This window comes from Phyllobates terribilis, unplaced genomic scaffold, assembly GCF_046119375.1.
Source record: "Phyllobates terribilis strain yellow unplaced genomic scaffold, ASM4611937v1 Scaffold_3__8_contigs__length_932513732, whole genome shotgun sequence".
NCBI lineage: Eukaryota > Metazoa > Chordata > Amphibia > Anura > Dendrobatidae > Phyllobates > Phyllobates terribilis.
This window is the reverse complement of record NW_027362763.1, coordinates 375,311,708-375,326,546: the sequence shown is the minus strand read 5'-3', so window position 1 is coordinate 375,326,546 and position 14,839 is coordinate 375,311,708. Positions and strand designations below refer to the sequence as shown.

Below are 14,839 nucleotides of genomic sequence, written 5' to 3'. Positions count from 1 at the left end.
CAATTAGCCCTGGAAACAGAAGTGTTAGAGTTAGTAGGAAAGCAGGTCCTTCTCGAAGTACCAGCAACACAGAGAGGGAGGGGGTTCTATTCCCCACTATTCATGATAAAAAAACCAAACTGGTCCTTAAGGACCATCATCAACCTCAGGAGTCTGAACCAAGTAGTAGAAAACCAGACTTTCAAGATGGAGTCAGTAAGCTCGGCAGTGAAGCTCTTACATCGCAACTGCTTTATGGCTGTAATAGACTTGAAGGACGCATATTATCACGTCCCAATCCATCCGGAGTATCAGAAGTATCTGAGAGTAGCCCTGTTTATTCAGGGGAAGCTGAGGCATTTTCAGTTTGCTGCCCTACCCTTTGGCCTCTCCATTGCCCCGAGAATATTTACGAAACTAATAGCAGAATTGACAGCCTTCCTACGGATCAAGAATGTAGTGATCGTGCCATATTTAGACGACTTCTTGATAATAGGGAATACAGAAGCCCACTGCTCCAGTCAGCTCCTAGTGGTCACGGAAGTGTTGCATCAGCTGGGGTGGTTAGTAAACTTCCAAAAATCAAGACTAACCCCCTCCAGGACTCAGACCTTTCTGGGTCTAATCCTAGACTCTCGTCGCCAAACCTGCTTCCTCCCAGAGGACAATCTGCAGGTTGATTGCATTAGTCTCAAAGGCCATTCAAGCTCCAGAGATGTCTCTGAGAGAGGCAGTGTCCCTCCTGGGTTCTATGACGGCCTGTCTCCCAGCAGTAATGTGGGCCCAGGGGCATATGAGGCGGCTTCAGTGGGAGGTCCTGTCAGCACAGAGGTCCTGCAACGGGCATTTAGAAGGCAGGCTCTCTCTCTCTCCCCACAAGTAGTAGATTCCCTTTCGTGGTGGACAGTCAGGGGAAATCTAACCGCAGGCGTTCAATGGTCCAGACCAGTAGATCGGGTAATTACGACCGACGCAAGCAGTTCCGGATGGGGGGGTCATCTGGCAGAACTCGCAATACAGGGTCACTGGGCTTACCACGAGGGGGGAGCATCCTCAAACTTAAAGGAGCTTTGGGCCGTAGAAAGATCCCTCAGGGGCTTCCTCCCTCACATCCAAAATCACCATGTCCAGGTCAGGTCCGACAACCGGACAGCAGTAGCCTATGTGAATCACCAAGGAGGGACAAGGTCACGCCCTCTGATGGTGGTGGCAGACAGGATCCTTGGTCTAGCAGAGCGAAACCTCCTATCCCTCAGCGCCCTTCACATAAAGGGGATAGAAAACGTGAAAGCAGATTTTCTAAGCCGCCATACCCTAAGACAGGGGGAGTGGGGGTTGAACCCGGAGGTCTTCCATCAGATTGTCCAGTTTTGGGGGCAGCCAGACATAGACCTGTTCGCCACAAGGGCAAACAGAAAGATGCAGAGATTTTGCTCCCTAAATCCGGCAGAAAATCCCCATGCTGTAGATGCCCTCCAGATTCCTTGGGGGTTCAGGAAGGCCTATGCCTTTCCGCCATTAGTGATGATTCCAGTAGTGGTGAGGAAGATCCGGGAGGAAGGCGCCAGGGTGATTTTGATAGCCCCTTTTTGGCCCAAGAGGCCTTGGTTCTCTCTGCTTCGGCTAATGTCGGTGTCGGATCCCTGGATTCTACCAGAGAGGCCGGACCAGTATTCCATGCCCAGGCCAGGGGGTTCCATCTTTCGGCATGGAATTTGAGAGGTCGCTATTGAGTAGCAAGGGGTTTTCACTAGGCTTAGTTTCTACTTTATTGGGGAGCAGAAAACCAATTACAACTAAGATTTATAGCAGGGTTTGGGGTAAATTCCTAGAGTTTATAGATATCCCGCTATCGAGCAAACCTCCGATCAGAGGAATCCTGGAATTTCTGCAAAAGGGGCGGGACCTGGGTCTAGCTACAGGGACCCTTAAGGTTCAAGTTTCAGCTTTGGGAGCACTCTACAATTGTAATCTGGCTGGGAATAGGTGGATCTCGAGGTTTATCAAGTCCTGTGCCAGAGCAGGACCGGTTAGATCCTTGGGTGTTCCTCCTTGGGACCTGAACTTAGTCTTGAACGCTCTTACTAGTGAACCATTTGAACCTCTACACAAGGTTTCTCCAAAAATTCTCACCCTTAAGACCATCCTCCTAGTGGCCTTAACATCAGCCCGTAGGGTGGGTGATCTGCAGACCCTTTCGGTTAATCCTCCTTACACACAAATCTTTGAGGATAGGGTCACCTTGCGGCCAGATCCAGCATACCTTCCCAAGGTGGTATCTAGATTTCACCGTAGTCAGGAGATTGTGCTACCCTCGTTCTGCAGCAATCCCAAGAACCCAGGGGAAGTCAGGTTCCATAGCCTAGATGTTAGGAGGTCCCTGCTACAGTACATTCACATGACTAGTCTGTGGAGGAAAGACTGTTCTCTGTTCCTGACCTTTCAAGGGTGTAGGAAAGGTCACGGGGTGTCCAAGGGTACCATCTCTAGGTGGCTCAGGGAGGCCATTTGCTTAGCCTATACGTCCACAGGGGTTCCAGCCCCGGACAATGTGAGGGCTCATTCCACCAGAGCCGTTGCAACCTCCTGGGCAGAGAGAGCAGACGTCTCGATCGAGCAGATATGTAGGGCTGCTACTTGGTCTACACCATCCACCTTCTTTAAGCACTATCGGTTGGATCTATCCTCTTCTGATCTCACCTTTGGGAGAAGGGTACTTCAGGCGGTGGTCCCTCCCTAGGGTGCTCATAAATTCTCCAAAATTCTCTCAAGGTGTGCTGTCATGGGGGAGGGGAAAACACCAAGGTTACTTACCAGTAGCCGGTTTTTCCTGAGCCCATGACAGCACCCGTAGTTTCCCCCCCTTATTTTTTCTATGTTTCTCACACCCTGGTGTGCACTGTTTGGGGTGGTGTGTATATGTATATTGTGGTGTTGGTTATGTGCCTAACCTGTTTAGGGAGGTCCTCTCAATGCTCTGTAAACAACTGAAGCGAGGGAGAGGTACCGCCCTTTTATTTCAGACGGTTTCCTGTCCTTGGTGGGGCTTATCCTATCTCTCAAGGTGTGCTGTCATGGGCTCAGGAAAAACCGGCTACCGGTAAGTAACCTTGGTGTTTCAGTCCTATGACTGGACCCCTTTCAAGCAGCAGACTATATAAAGTGTGACGTGTAGTTTTTATATAAATGTAACATAGAATATGCATGTAGATCAAATTGATATAACATAAACAAAAGTAGGAGTGCAAAAGGCTAAACATTTTTATAGAAAATCATTCATTATTGAAGGAGTAGAGAATACAACCAATTGCCTGTGTAGTAAAGAGAAAAATAAACAAAACAGCTGGGGCATGTGTAAACCTGTCATGTTGGTGTTATCCTGTGTGGGCACAAAGGTCAGCTAATGATTGAAGAATCATTAGCAAGTAGGGAAGCTGAGAAGGATTTCTAGCCTTTTGTCATAAGTGATCTCCAACCCGATGTAATATTTTAATCTTATTTTTACAATGTGGTGCTGAATCCCATATTGAAGTTATGGTCCAGGGTAATACTACACTGGGATTTAATATTCTTTGCTTTTGCAGCTGGTGCCTGACTTTGAGTGCTGCTTAGCTTATTTGTAACCAGAATACCCAAGTCCTTCTCTTGTTCTGCAATGCCTACTATATTTCTATGCAATTACCTACAGATTAATACCAAAGTATTCACTACACCACTCTCACACAAAATTAAATCACACCTGTCAGCAGGATAGTGCTCAGTAAACTACATACACTGTCAGGTGGGCGACCTTACACTGATTAAAATGATACCTGGGTTGATGAAAACCATCCTGTGGTTCTTGTGTAATCTTTACTTTCAGTTTGGAGATAATGATATGCTCGTGCTCCAGGGTGGCCTGTAGGGGGCGCTCTATCTGGTGCTCAGCTTACATATTCATCTGTATGTTCTTATGACTGACCACTGTGCCTTCACTGACCACAATCCTGCTGACAGATGTTTTATAAAGCACAATACACAAACATGAGGCTCAAAGAGGAAGGATCACGTAAAGAGAAGGTAAATCCTAGTAAACAGGATCAGTATTCACTTCTATAAGATAGTGACACTCCCCTTGAGAAAGCACCTGTGCGAAACGCGCGTCATGGTTGTCTTTATACTACATTATGGGTAAGCTGTGACACTTATTTTTACAAGTGTGGTTTTGCTTGTTTTACTTGGGTCAATACGGATTCTGTTTACTAAGATTTACCATTACTATTTACTTGATGCCTCATTTTTGTGTATTATGTTTATAAAAAATTTTTTTAACTTTGTGAAAATGTCAAATTAGTTTTATTAATTTTGAGTGGTGTAGTGAATACCTTGGTATTCATATGTAGGTAATTATATTGAGTAACCCACTCCCCTCATTTTTTTCATATACTGCTAGAGACTGATGTGCTCTTTCAATATTTGTATGGTATATTTCTATGCAGAAATATCATTACTGTGGCCTAAGTGCTCTAAGTTAAATGTATCAAAATTCCTCTGCCATGCTCTTGCCCATGAGAGCAGTTTCTCAAGATTCTTTCTGTAATATTACACTATGAAGCAGAGTATTAGTTATCCTACAAAGGTTTGTCTGGCCAACAGTAGCTAACTAAGCGGCTGATTCATGAAAAGCTGCAAAAGTTTTAGCATCTTTGGAATTTTTCAAACCCTCTTGGATCTGCTCTTCCTAAATGGGCAGCAGTGTAGGTACACCCCTGTCGAATTAATCAAAGGCTCTGAATTCATTAAATGGTGTGCCCCTCTTCATGAGTTTATTGCCATGTACTCAGTCAGGATTGGTGTAACACAAACTTGCTCTATGCCAGTCTTGATGAATCAACCCTATGCCTTTACTCCTAATGCCATCCACAAGGTATGTAAAGTGGACCTTTCACCAGTTTGAGCTTGATAATCTCAAGGTATGAATAATGGCTGCAGGACTGAGTAAAATGTTTTTTCTCTTAATTTCTCGTCTCCATTGCACAGATATTAGCTTGTAAAGTTTAGGTTTATTATAGTTCACCTGGGCTTTGGCTGAAATTTGTCTCTAGGGGCACGTACTTCTTCCCCTGAATGAGGTTAACTATTTGGTCCATATAAACAGACCCTTAGTGGTCGAACAGTTGCCAAGCTTAAATACTCTAAGGTTGCTCACACGTGGCTATTCTTCTATTAGATGGTGAACGTTGATTGCTGTCTCAATTACCGATATCTAACACTAATAACTTGCAGATGTACATGATTAATACCGCAGCCTGACATTTGTCCCCCTTCCTTTATTGTTATATTTACAATATCTTATTAGCATGCCTGACTTCTGTTGCTTTTTAATTGTTCTTCTGAACCTGCAGCCTTCACTGTTTTATAAATGCGTTTGTGTTTTGTTTTTTACTTGTTTTATTTGGTACTTCCACGTTCAGCCGTAGCAGTGTCCTTTTCAGTCTTGGACCTTTTGTTACCAGAAGTTCTACACTTATTGGATTCATATCGTATAGACTTACAAATTTTACTTTTAGCTCCCCAATCCCATATACCAGGGAAAATGATGACCATACCTCTTTCTGTATCCCATATTCAGCCATCCAACACTTTGGAGACCAGAGTATGGCAGCTATATGATTGAGGGAACTCCTGGACAGCCCTATGGAGGAACAATGGCAGAGTTTAATACAGTAGAAGATAATATGAAGAAACGACGCCAGGAAGCCTCTTCACTGCTCTCAGACAATGTTTATATTTGCACTATAACTTCTTTTCCAAGGTAAAATGTGCAATTTTTTTTTTTTTTTTTTTTTTTTTTTTTTTTCTTTCCTTCACAATAGTGACATATGATTACCGTTGCGTATCTTTGACATTTTGGCAGTGTAATAAACATGTATGTATAGCACCATCAGTTTCAACATCACTTTTTAGACCTAATCCGCACCAACCCACGCAAACACAAGGAGAACATACAAACTCCTTGCATACGTGTATAAAATCAATGGAGATCTAAGAGTATAGCTGATATGTAACTAATCCTAGCAATTGTATGCCCTTAGATTGGGATGTCCAGGATTCACAATGCCAGAATTTCAACCAACTCCCGTGGAACAAGGAGCCTCCAAGTCTCTCTTCTTTCCAGATGAAGCGATTAACAAACATCCTCGCTTTAGGTACACTTTGGGTGTAATAATCTGTAATGTAATGTTAAACTTGTGGGTTTAATGCCCTTAGATCATACATGCCAAGATCTGGTCCGCAGGGTGATTATATTTGGCCTATGTGGGGTCATTATTTTGTATGGAGGACTCTCTTGAGGCCCATTATACTGTATAGAATGCAACGTGGGGCCCACTATCCTGTATACTGGTTGGCCCGGGACTTTGTCTAAGGCTTTCATTTTGGCCCTCTGTGTTTTGAGTTTGACATCCCTGCCGTAGATGAAACAATGGATTTGTTTAGATGGATATTGTTAACTGTATAAAATTAGTGAATGCTTGGTTCAGGTTACTGAAGTGTAATACTGGCATTCAAATAGGCCTCATGCTTTTGTTTTACACAGTACTTTAACCAGAAATATTCGACACAGGCGTGGTGAAAAAGTGGCCATTAATGTTCCAAGTGAGTATGCTTTTTGATTATATTGTGATTTTTGTTATCATTAACTTGTTACAATGCCTTTTTTTGTTGTTTTTTTGCTTATGTAGTCTTTAAAGACCGAAATACTCCGTCTCCATTTATTGAAAGATTTGCAAATGATCCTGGTGATGGAGCTAAGGCAGCGTTGCCTGATCATGTGTACATGGATGCCATGGGCTTTGGGATGGGCAACTGCTGTCTTCAGGTATGTCACACTTGGCTCAGACATGGAATCGGCATTTTGTATATAGTTTTCTGTGCTTTTATATTATCTGTCAGTGGAACTTTCTTGCTCAGTGAATGCTAGTTGTTTTTCTATCCTGTCTTATCCAGTGTTAGTATATTTTGTAAAGTTGAGCTTTTCTTGTAAGCACTTTATTTCTTGTGGTAGGTAACTTTCCAGGCTTGCAGCATTTCCGAAGCAAGGTATCTTTATGACCAGCTAGCAACAATATGCCCAATTGTGGTAAGCCTGTAGTTGTTTCTTTAGTTTTTCATACTTTTTTGCAACATTTATCCCCCTTTGGAGAAATTTTGGTTCCAATTAAGTGCTTTCCCTTTTTATGTTCTGTTATTGATGTATTACAAAGTACAAAAAAACAGGTGAATAGTCCATTGAGGAGCAGTATTTACACCTTATTTCTGTCTATCTACAATATGGTTCTCCCCTACGTCCACATACACCCCTCTTTGAGCTGAATTTGAGTCCTTGAATTTCAGTCCTTATACAGCCCTCAATGCCTGGACCAACATGGGTCTCCTGTCCTGATCTAACAGCTTCACAATTAAGTATTTGTTGTAGTAACCACAATAAGATTCATTACTTCATTGTGTGTTGCCCCCAATACACCTTTGCCATTTAATCTTGTTGCTGACCGTCCTGTTCAGTTAGCCCAATAATGCAATACCCAGGACGGTCCATCCATCATACCGATCTAATATGCAGACTGGGCTTCAGCATCATTTCAGTGAGAAAGGTTTGTAATACTCCTCAATCTTCTGTATGGCATTCATTGTCAGAATTATAGATTTGTCCACCCAGTCTCTCAAAGAAAACCTAAGTAGTTTGCAATCCAAAATGGTATCAATGAGAACGGCAATTCATCTTGGAGAACACAAGCCTTTTCACAGCTACATTGTTGAAGAAAACTTGTGGGTCTTGGAATGTGGCAACACACAAAAGACTAAATGTGTGTGGAAATTTAGTAGATAAAAAAAATCTTGCCTCGCTGTTTGCAGAATTTCGTCAGGACTTTTTTTTTTTCCAGGAACCTGAAGGAAATCCTGCTGACTTGTACACAACATTGTATTTTTTTCAGAAGGCTGGAGAGGACCACAATGCATACTTGCCATTATGCTGATTCTTCCTGTTCAGTGCTGCCCCCACCTGTTGCTCTGCTTCCTCTTCTGGCCATATGAGGCTGCATCACTGCTGCTGTGGTCACGGCTTTAGAATTGAAACCGGTCTTTAAACTTTCTGTTCTGTGCATAATGTCAAGTGACTGGCTGCACTGGTCACATGCACGTTCATACGCATGCCTTCATCTAAAGAGTTAATCTGCAGAAATAAGGATAGTTACTTGTAAAGGCTCAATTTGTCTTACTACATACTGTAGCTTTTACCTCTTCTGTTGCTCCATATTACATGTGCATTGCTTTTTATGTAACTCCATGAAGCAAGATAACATACAGTACAAAGGTATCTTTCCATTCAGAAGCAAGAAGTCTCGGACAGCTGTCAAATTTGTGAGAGCCTTTGGTTTCCTTCACTTAAAAGGCCAGAGCTTTTATCATCCCAGAGAAAATGTAACTTTCTATATATTTGTTTTCTACTTTGAGGTTTCCCAGATGGTGGTAGCTGCTCTTTATGGGGGGGGGGGAATCGTGCAGTTTGATGTGTGGACATTGTTATAGCGAAACCTGAGCAGGATGTTGTGTATAATTGTTGGAAAAGATTCAGTATAACTTGTATTTTTTTTTCATTGAAATCCCTGGTGTGAGGTCGGGGACACATTAGCATATAGCATCGAATGCGATGTGGTAATGACACTCTGCTCAAAGTCTGCTGCAAGCGTGAGCCGAGTGCCAATGCTCCGTGCTGCGATCCTCTTGCATGAGAGATTCACTGCATCGGTGCAGAGGAGACAAAGTAATTTCTCCATCTCCTCCATTGCTGGCATCTGCAGATATCACACCCTAGTGCAGTCAGATGTTTCACACGCACCCAGAGATTTGTATGGTTGTGTGCGATCCAATTCTCAGATGCACTCACAGCATACTGCGATTTTCTGATGCCGATTTGGAATGAGAACCATCGCAGATCTGAGCTGCCCCTTAAAATAACACTGGTCCAGGTTCTATTGATTTTTCGCACGGCACTTGGCCGTGTTATATACTCTTGTGTGAGTGATCCCTAACATATTCAGTCTAATCGGCTGCTAGGATATTTTGCCTGCAGATCATATACCATTTTCAACATGGCAGGTTCCCTTTTAAATCATACGTTCTCCTTTTGTTGAAGCATGATTATTCTAAAAGAAAAAAAAAATTTCTTTGCAGATGGCTTTAAGTGCGGCAGCGCCATTTTACAGAGGCTACATGTCTGATATAGACTGCAGGTGGGGAGTTATATCTGCCTCAGTAGATGATCGCACCAAAGAGGAAAGAGGCCTGGAGGTACAGTTACTAGCTATATTATTTATTTATTTATTTTTTGTTTTTATGGCAGATGTGGAATTTACATATTTTCTGTTTTCCGTAGCCTCTGAAGAATGACAAATATCGAATCAGTAAATCTCGATATGATTCTATAGACAGTTACCTGTCTACGTGCGGTGAAAAGTACAATGACATCGATTTAACTATTGATAAAGAAATCTATGGCCAGCTAACAAGAGAGGGTAATGTTTTCATTTTAAAGCCATAACAATAATTGTTTTATAATTCTGTAGTTTATCTGCATCCCCTTCAACCCACTGCCTTATGTCATAATCGGTGTGCTTCTTTTCATTAGGACATGAAAAGGCAGCGATAACTTGCTCCTGTGAACATGAGCCTGAAAACTACCAGTGTCTAACATTGTTAAAGTGACTGTCTGCACATAATGACTATTCAAACAAAAGTGCAGGTTCCTCCCCAACCTCCCCCCCCCATACTAGTCTTTGACAGCTCTGGTTTCAAAGAGCCTGAGAAGGTGGAAAACGAGCAGGTAGGAAGGCGTATTTCAATGATTGGCCCCATCATGATGCACTAAGCGCCTGTACTTGGTTTGCACAGTCATTATGTGCTGACAGTCCACTTTAAAGGGAATCTATACAATAGGAAAAACCTAATTACAGCGATGTCACTGGGCTGTGTTTTTGCTGTCTGTGCAATGTTTTATCAGCAGGAGATTATCACTGCAGGATAACTGGCCTTGTGCATCCTAGTCCAACCATGCCCCCAGCGCTGATTAGCAGCTTTGTCACTATACAATGTACCGACACCAAAATATGAAGCAAATTAACTGTGGCCAAACTTTTAAATTATACTTTATTGAATACATGAAACAAAAAATGTATAAAAACATGCTAAGAAAGGAGGGGAAGCGCCACAGATGAGAAAAATTGGGTGGATGAACCTGGACATAAAAATATGCATAAAGGCAGTGACTACATATTTTTTGCATGTAACACAAGTAAATCACAATGTACATCAATAGTCTTTAAAGAAAGTGCATGTGCACACTGGTAAGAACCAATGAATTAATAAATATATAATGTGCACTGTAAGCAAATGGTAAATGCTAGTCCCTTACGGGATATAGAGTCCAGACACCCACCTCACCCAAAGTGCTTTTTGCACTAGAGTTCTCCGTCTGGGGTGAAACGCACGTCAGGTGAGGTGGGTGCCTGAACTCTAATTTAATGGGCCGTACACAGCCATCCGTACAGTAAATGCAAAGGGGGAATGATTGGAGAGGGTGCGTTAGCTGACGGCTCCCTCTCCCATCATGGTTTTCAACTGTATCGGCATCCAGTGCTGAAACCAGAAAACCCATTTTATCTCAATGTAAAACTAGGTTTAGTGAGTAAAAGGGGGTTATTTTAGTAATCTACTCTCGCATGAAAACCAAAACCAGCCTAACTTTCATTTTAATCACGGACTCATTTTAGTCCTGTATTACCTTATTTTTTAAAACAGGAATTGATCATCTCCTGGCTCAACACATCGCACATCTCTTTATCAGAGATCCTTTGACGTTGTTTGAAGAGAAAATACACCTGGATGACGCCAATGAATCTGACCATTTTGAGGTATGGTGTGGTCAGAATGGCAAAAAGTCACGAAAAAAAAAAATAATGTTGAGCAAGTCTAAAAACATTAAATACATTTACCTGTAGTCACAGATGGCACACCATGAAAACAAGATGAGATTTGATAGGCTGCTTCCATTTATGTATCCTTTAAATTTTCTTTTTTTCGCTTCCCAGAATATTCAGTCGACAAATTGGCAGACTATGAGGTTTAAGCCCCCTCCACCCAACTCTGATATAGGTTGGAGAGTAGAGTTTCGTCCTATGGAGGTTAGTTTGTATTTGTTTTGTTTTTTTTGTTTTGTTTTTTTTTTTTTAAAGCCTTAATTTGGGCTACTGTTGGCTAATGGATGGCATCAAGCAATGTTTTGGGGTTTTTTTTGCGCCTTTTCATGGGATACGGCAGTAGCCGTTGTCGTCTCAACTACAGTAATAATTTAACGTGTCTACTATTTGCGTGAAGTCCATTAAAATGTAATGGGAATGGCCGTGCTACTTAACTTGTGTAACTGGCACAGCACGCTATACTATTAACTGCTCGGGGCTCATCCAGGTGGCGAATGATACTTCTGTACATCAGATTTAAAGGAAACGCTCATCTGTATGTCCAGCTGGCAGTTGGGAATTTGGCTTTACCATAACTACCTATGTATACATCTTCTTGGCTGAGGATAAAAAAAAGTGTCCTACTATATAATCTACACTGTCCATATAGACCAGGGGTGGGCAATTAAATTTTCCTGAGGGGCCACATGAGACCATGACTGTTTTGGAGGGCCAAACCAATAGCCTGAAATTAAGTCTAATAACTCCTTCACACCATGACCATTTTCATTTTTCCTCCCCGTCTTCCAACAGCCGTCACTTTTTTTTTCTTTTTTTTTTTTTAATCTGTCATCTATATAGTCGCATGACTGCTTTGTTTTTTTTGTGGGATAAGTTGTAATTTTGAATGACACCATTGATTTTTATCATATAGCGTACTGGAAACAGGAAAAAAAATTCCAAGTGCGTTGAAACTTCAAAGACGTGCAATTCGACAATTGTGTATTGAGTTTTTTTATTTACCATGCTCACTGAGCATGGTAGTAAGATTTCCCAGGTCAGAACGAGTACGCAGATACCAAATATATAAAACTTAATTTTTTAACCCCTTAACCCCTTAAGCCCCGCGGGTGGTTTGCACGTTAATGACCGGGCCAATTTTTACAATTCTGACCACTGTCACTTTATGAGGTAATTACTCTCGAACGCTTCAACGGATCCCCCTGATTCTGAGATTGTTTTTTCGTGACATATTGTACTTCATGATTGTGGAAAAATTTCTTCGATATCACTTGCGTTTATTTGTGAAAAAAACGGAAATTTGGCGAAAATTTTGAAAATTTTGCAATTTTCAAAATTTGAATTTTTAAGCCCTGAAATCAGAGCGATATGTCACACAAAAGAGTTAATAAATAACATTTCCCACATGTCTACTTTACATCAGCACAATTTTGGAACCAAAATTTTTTTTTGTTAGGGAGCTATAAGGGTTAAAAGTTGACCAGCGATTTCTCATTTTTCCAACAAAATTTACAAAACCATTTTTTTAGGGACCACATCACATTTGAAGTCACTTTGAGAGGTCTTTATGACAGAAAATACCCAAAAGTGACACCATTCTAAAAACTGCACCCCTCAAGGTGCTCAAAACCACATTCAAGAACTTTATTAACCCTTCAGGTGCTTCACAGGAATTTTTTGAATGTGGAAGAAAAAAATGAACATTTAACTTTTTTCACAAAAATGTTAATTTAGACCCAATTTTTTTTATTTTCACAGGGGTAACAAGAAAAAATGGACCCCAAAATTTGTTGTGCAATTTCCCCTGGGCACACAGATACCCAATATTTGGGGAAAAAATACTGTTTGGGCGCACGGCAGGGCTCGGAAGGGAAGGAGCGCTATTTGACTTTTTGATTGTAAAATTTGCTTGAATAATTAGCGGACGCCATGTTGTGTTTGGAGAGCCCATGTGTGCCCAAACTTTGGAGCTCCCCCACAAGTGACCCCATTTTGGAAACTAGACCCCCCAAGGCACCTATCTAGATGCATTGTGAGCACTTGGAACACTCAGGTGCTTCACAAATTGATTCATAAAAATGAAAAAGTGTTTTTTTTTTCACTTTTTCATTGTTACGAATCAATTTGTGAAGCACCTGGGGGTTCCAAGTGCTCACTATGCATCTAGAAAGGTGCCTTGGGGGGTCTAGTTTCCAAAATGGGGTCACTTGTGGGGGAGCTCCAATATTTGGGCACACAGCGGCTCTCTAAATGCAACATGGTGTCCGCTAACAAATTTAACGCAAAATTGGCTCAAATTGTTAGCGACACCATGTTGCGTTTGGAGAGCTGCTGTGTGCCCAAACATTGGAGCTCCCCCACAAGTGACCCCATTTTGGAAACTAGACCCCCCAAGGCACCTTTCTAGATGCATAGTGAGCACTTGGAACCCCCAGGTGCTTCACAAATTGATTCGTAACAATGAAAAAGTGAAAAAAAAAACACTTTTTCATTTTTATGAATCAATTTGTGAAGCACCTGAGTGTTCCAAGTGCTCACAATGCATCTAGATAGGTGCCTTGGGGGGTCTAGTTTCCAAAATGGGGTCACTTGTGGGGGAGCTCCAATGTTTGGGCACACAGCGGCTCTCCAAACGCAACATGGTGTCGCTAACAATTTGAGCCGATTTTCCGTTAAATTTGTTAGCGGATACCATGTTGCATTTAGAGAGTCCCTGTGTGCCCAAACATTGGAGCTCCCCCACAAGTGACCCCATTTTGGAAACTAGACCCCCCAAGGCACCTATCTAGATTCATAGTGAGCACTTGGAACCCCAGGTGCTTCACAAATTGATTCATAAAAATGAAAAAGTGTTTTTTTTTTTCACTTTTTCATTTTTACGAATCAATTTGTGAAGCACCTGGGGGTTCCAAGTGCTCACTATGCATCTAGAAAGGTGCCTTGGGGGGTCTAGTTTCCAAAATGGGGTCACTTGTGGGGGAGCTCCAAAGTTTGGGCACAGAGGGGCTCTCCAAACGCAATGTGGTGTCCGCTAACAATTTGAGACGATTTTCCATTCAATTTGTTAGCGGATACCATGTTGCATTTAGAGAGCCCGTGATGTGCCTAAACAGTGTAGCTCCCCCACAAGTGTCCCCATTTTGGAAACTATACCCCTCAAAGATTTTATTAAGGTGTATAGTGAAGATTTTGAACCCAGAGGTACGGCACATTATTTGTTTACATTAGGTCATCATATTGAATAAGTTTTCATTATTCTTGAGCGCAAGTGCTCGCTACTTGAGTTTGCTCAAGTGCTCGAGTGACATGCTCGAGTCCCTGCTCCGCATGTTTCACGGTTATTAGACACCCAAAAAAAAACATGCGGGGATCGCTCGTGCATGGCAGGCAATCCCCATAAAGTTTTTTGGCCGCGAAGCATATGGGGCAGAGACTCGAGCATGTCACTCAAATACCCACGATACTAAATGCATACCAGAGCACCCGATGCAAACTCAAGTAGCGAGCACTTGCTCTCAACACTAGTCGCCATATCGTCATCTTTTTTTCTTACTTTTGAAAAAAATCCCAACCCCAGCCCTAGCCCCAGCACAACCCTAGCCCCAGCACAACCCTAGCCCCAAACCCAGCCCTAACCCTAGCCCAATCCTAACTCAAGAGTTTATTTTTGACGCCGTTCCTTGTGCGGTATAAGTGATTAGACGACTTTATTCTTCGGGTCGGTGTGATTACAGCAATGCCAGAATCATATGGGGTTTTTATGACTGACAGCTGTCACACACTAAAAGACGCATTTTTTGTAAAATCTAGTTTTTGCATCGCCATATTTTGAGAGCTATAATTTT

The 14,839-nt window shown here is 42.1% G+C and overlaps 1 protein-coding gene across 4 annotated transcripts in view; it reads left to right on the top strand.

The window, feature by feature from the left end:
• Window positions 1-14,839, top strand: part of GCLC (glutamate-cysteine ligase catalytic subunit) — a 48,130-nt gene that overhangs the window by 21,582 nt on the left and 11,709 nt on the right. For 3 of the 4 annotated variants that reach the window (XM_073675411.1, XM_073675414.1, XM_073675413.1), the window contains 9 exons: window positions 5,591-5,773; window positions 6,054-6,167; window positions 6,557-6,615; window positions 6,702-6,838; window positions 7,025-7,099; window positions 9,193-9,309; window positions 9,395-9,533; window positions 10,816-10,928; window positions 11,106-11,198. In XM_073675411.1, coding sequence (XP_073531512.1) covers window positions 5,591-5,773; window positions 6,054-6,167; window positions 6,557-6,615; window positions 6,702-6,838; window positions 7,025-7,099; window positions 9,193-9,309; window positions 9,395-9,533; window positions 10,816-10,928; window positions 11,106-11,198 — 1,030 coding nt within the window. Of the gene's footprint in view, window positions 1-2,941; window positions 3,080-5,590; window positions 5,774-6,053; window positions 6,168-6,556; window positions 6,616-6,701; window positions 6,839-7,024; window positions 7,100-9,192; window positions 9,310-9,394; window positions 9,534-10,815; window positions 10,929-11,105; window positions 11,199-14,839 lie in introns of those variants that run through there. The other variant, XM_073675412.1, reaches the window with a different exon arrangement.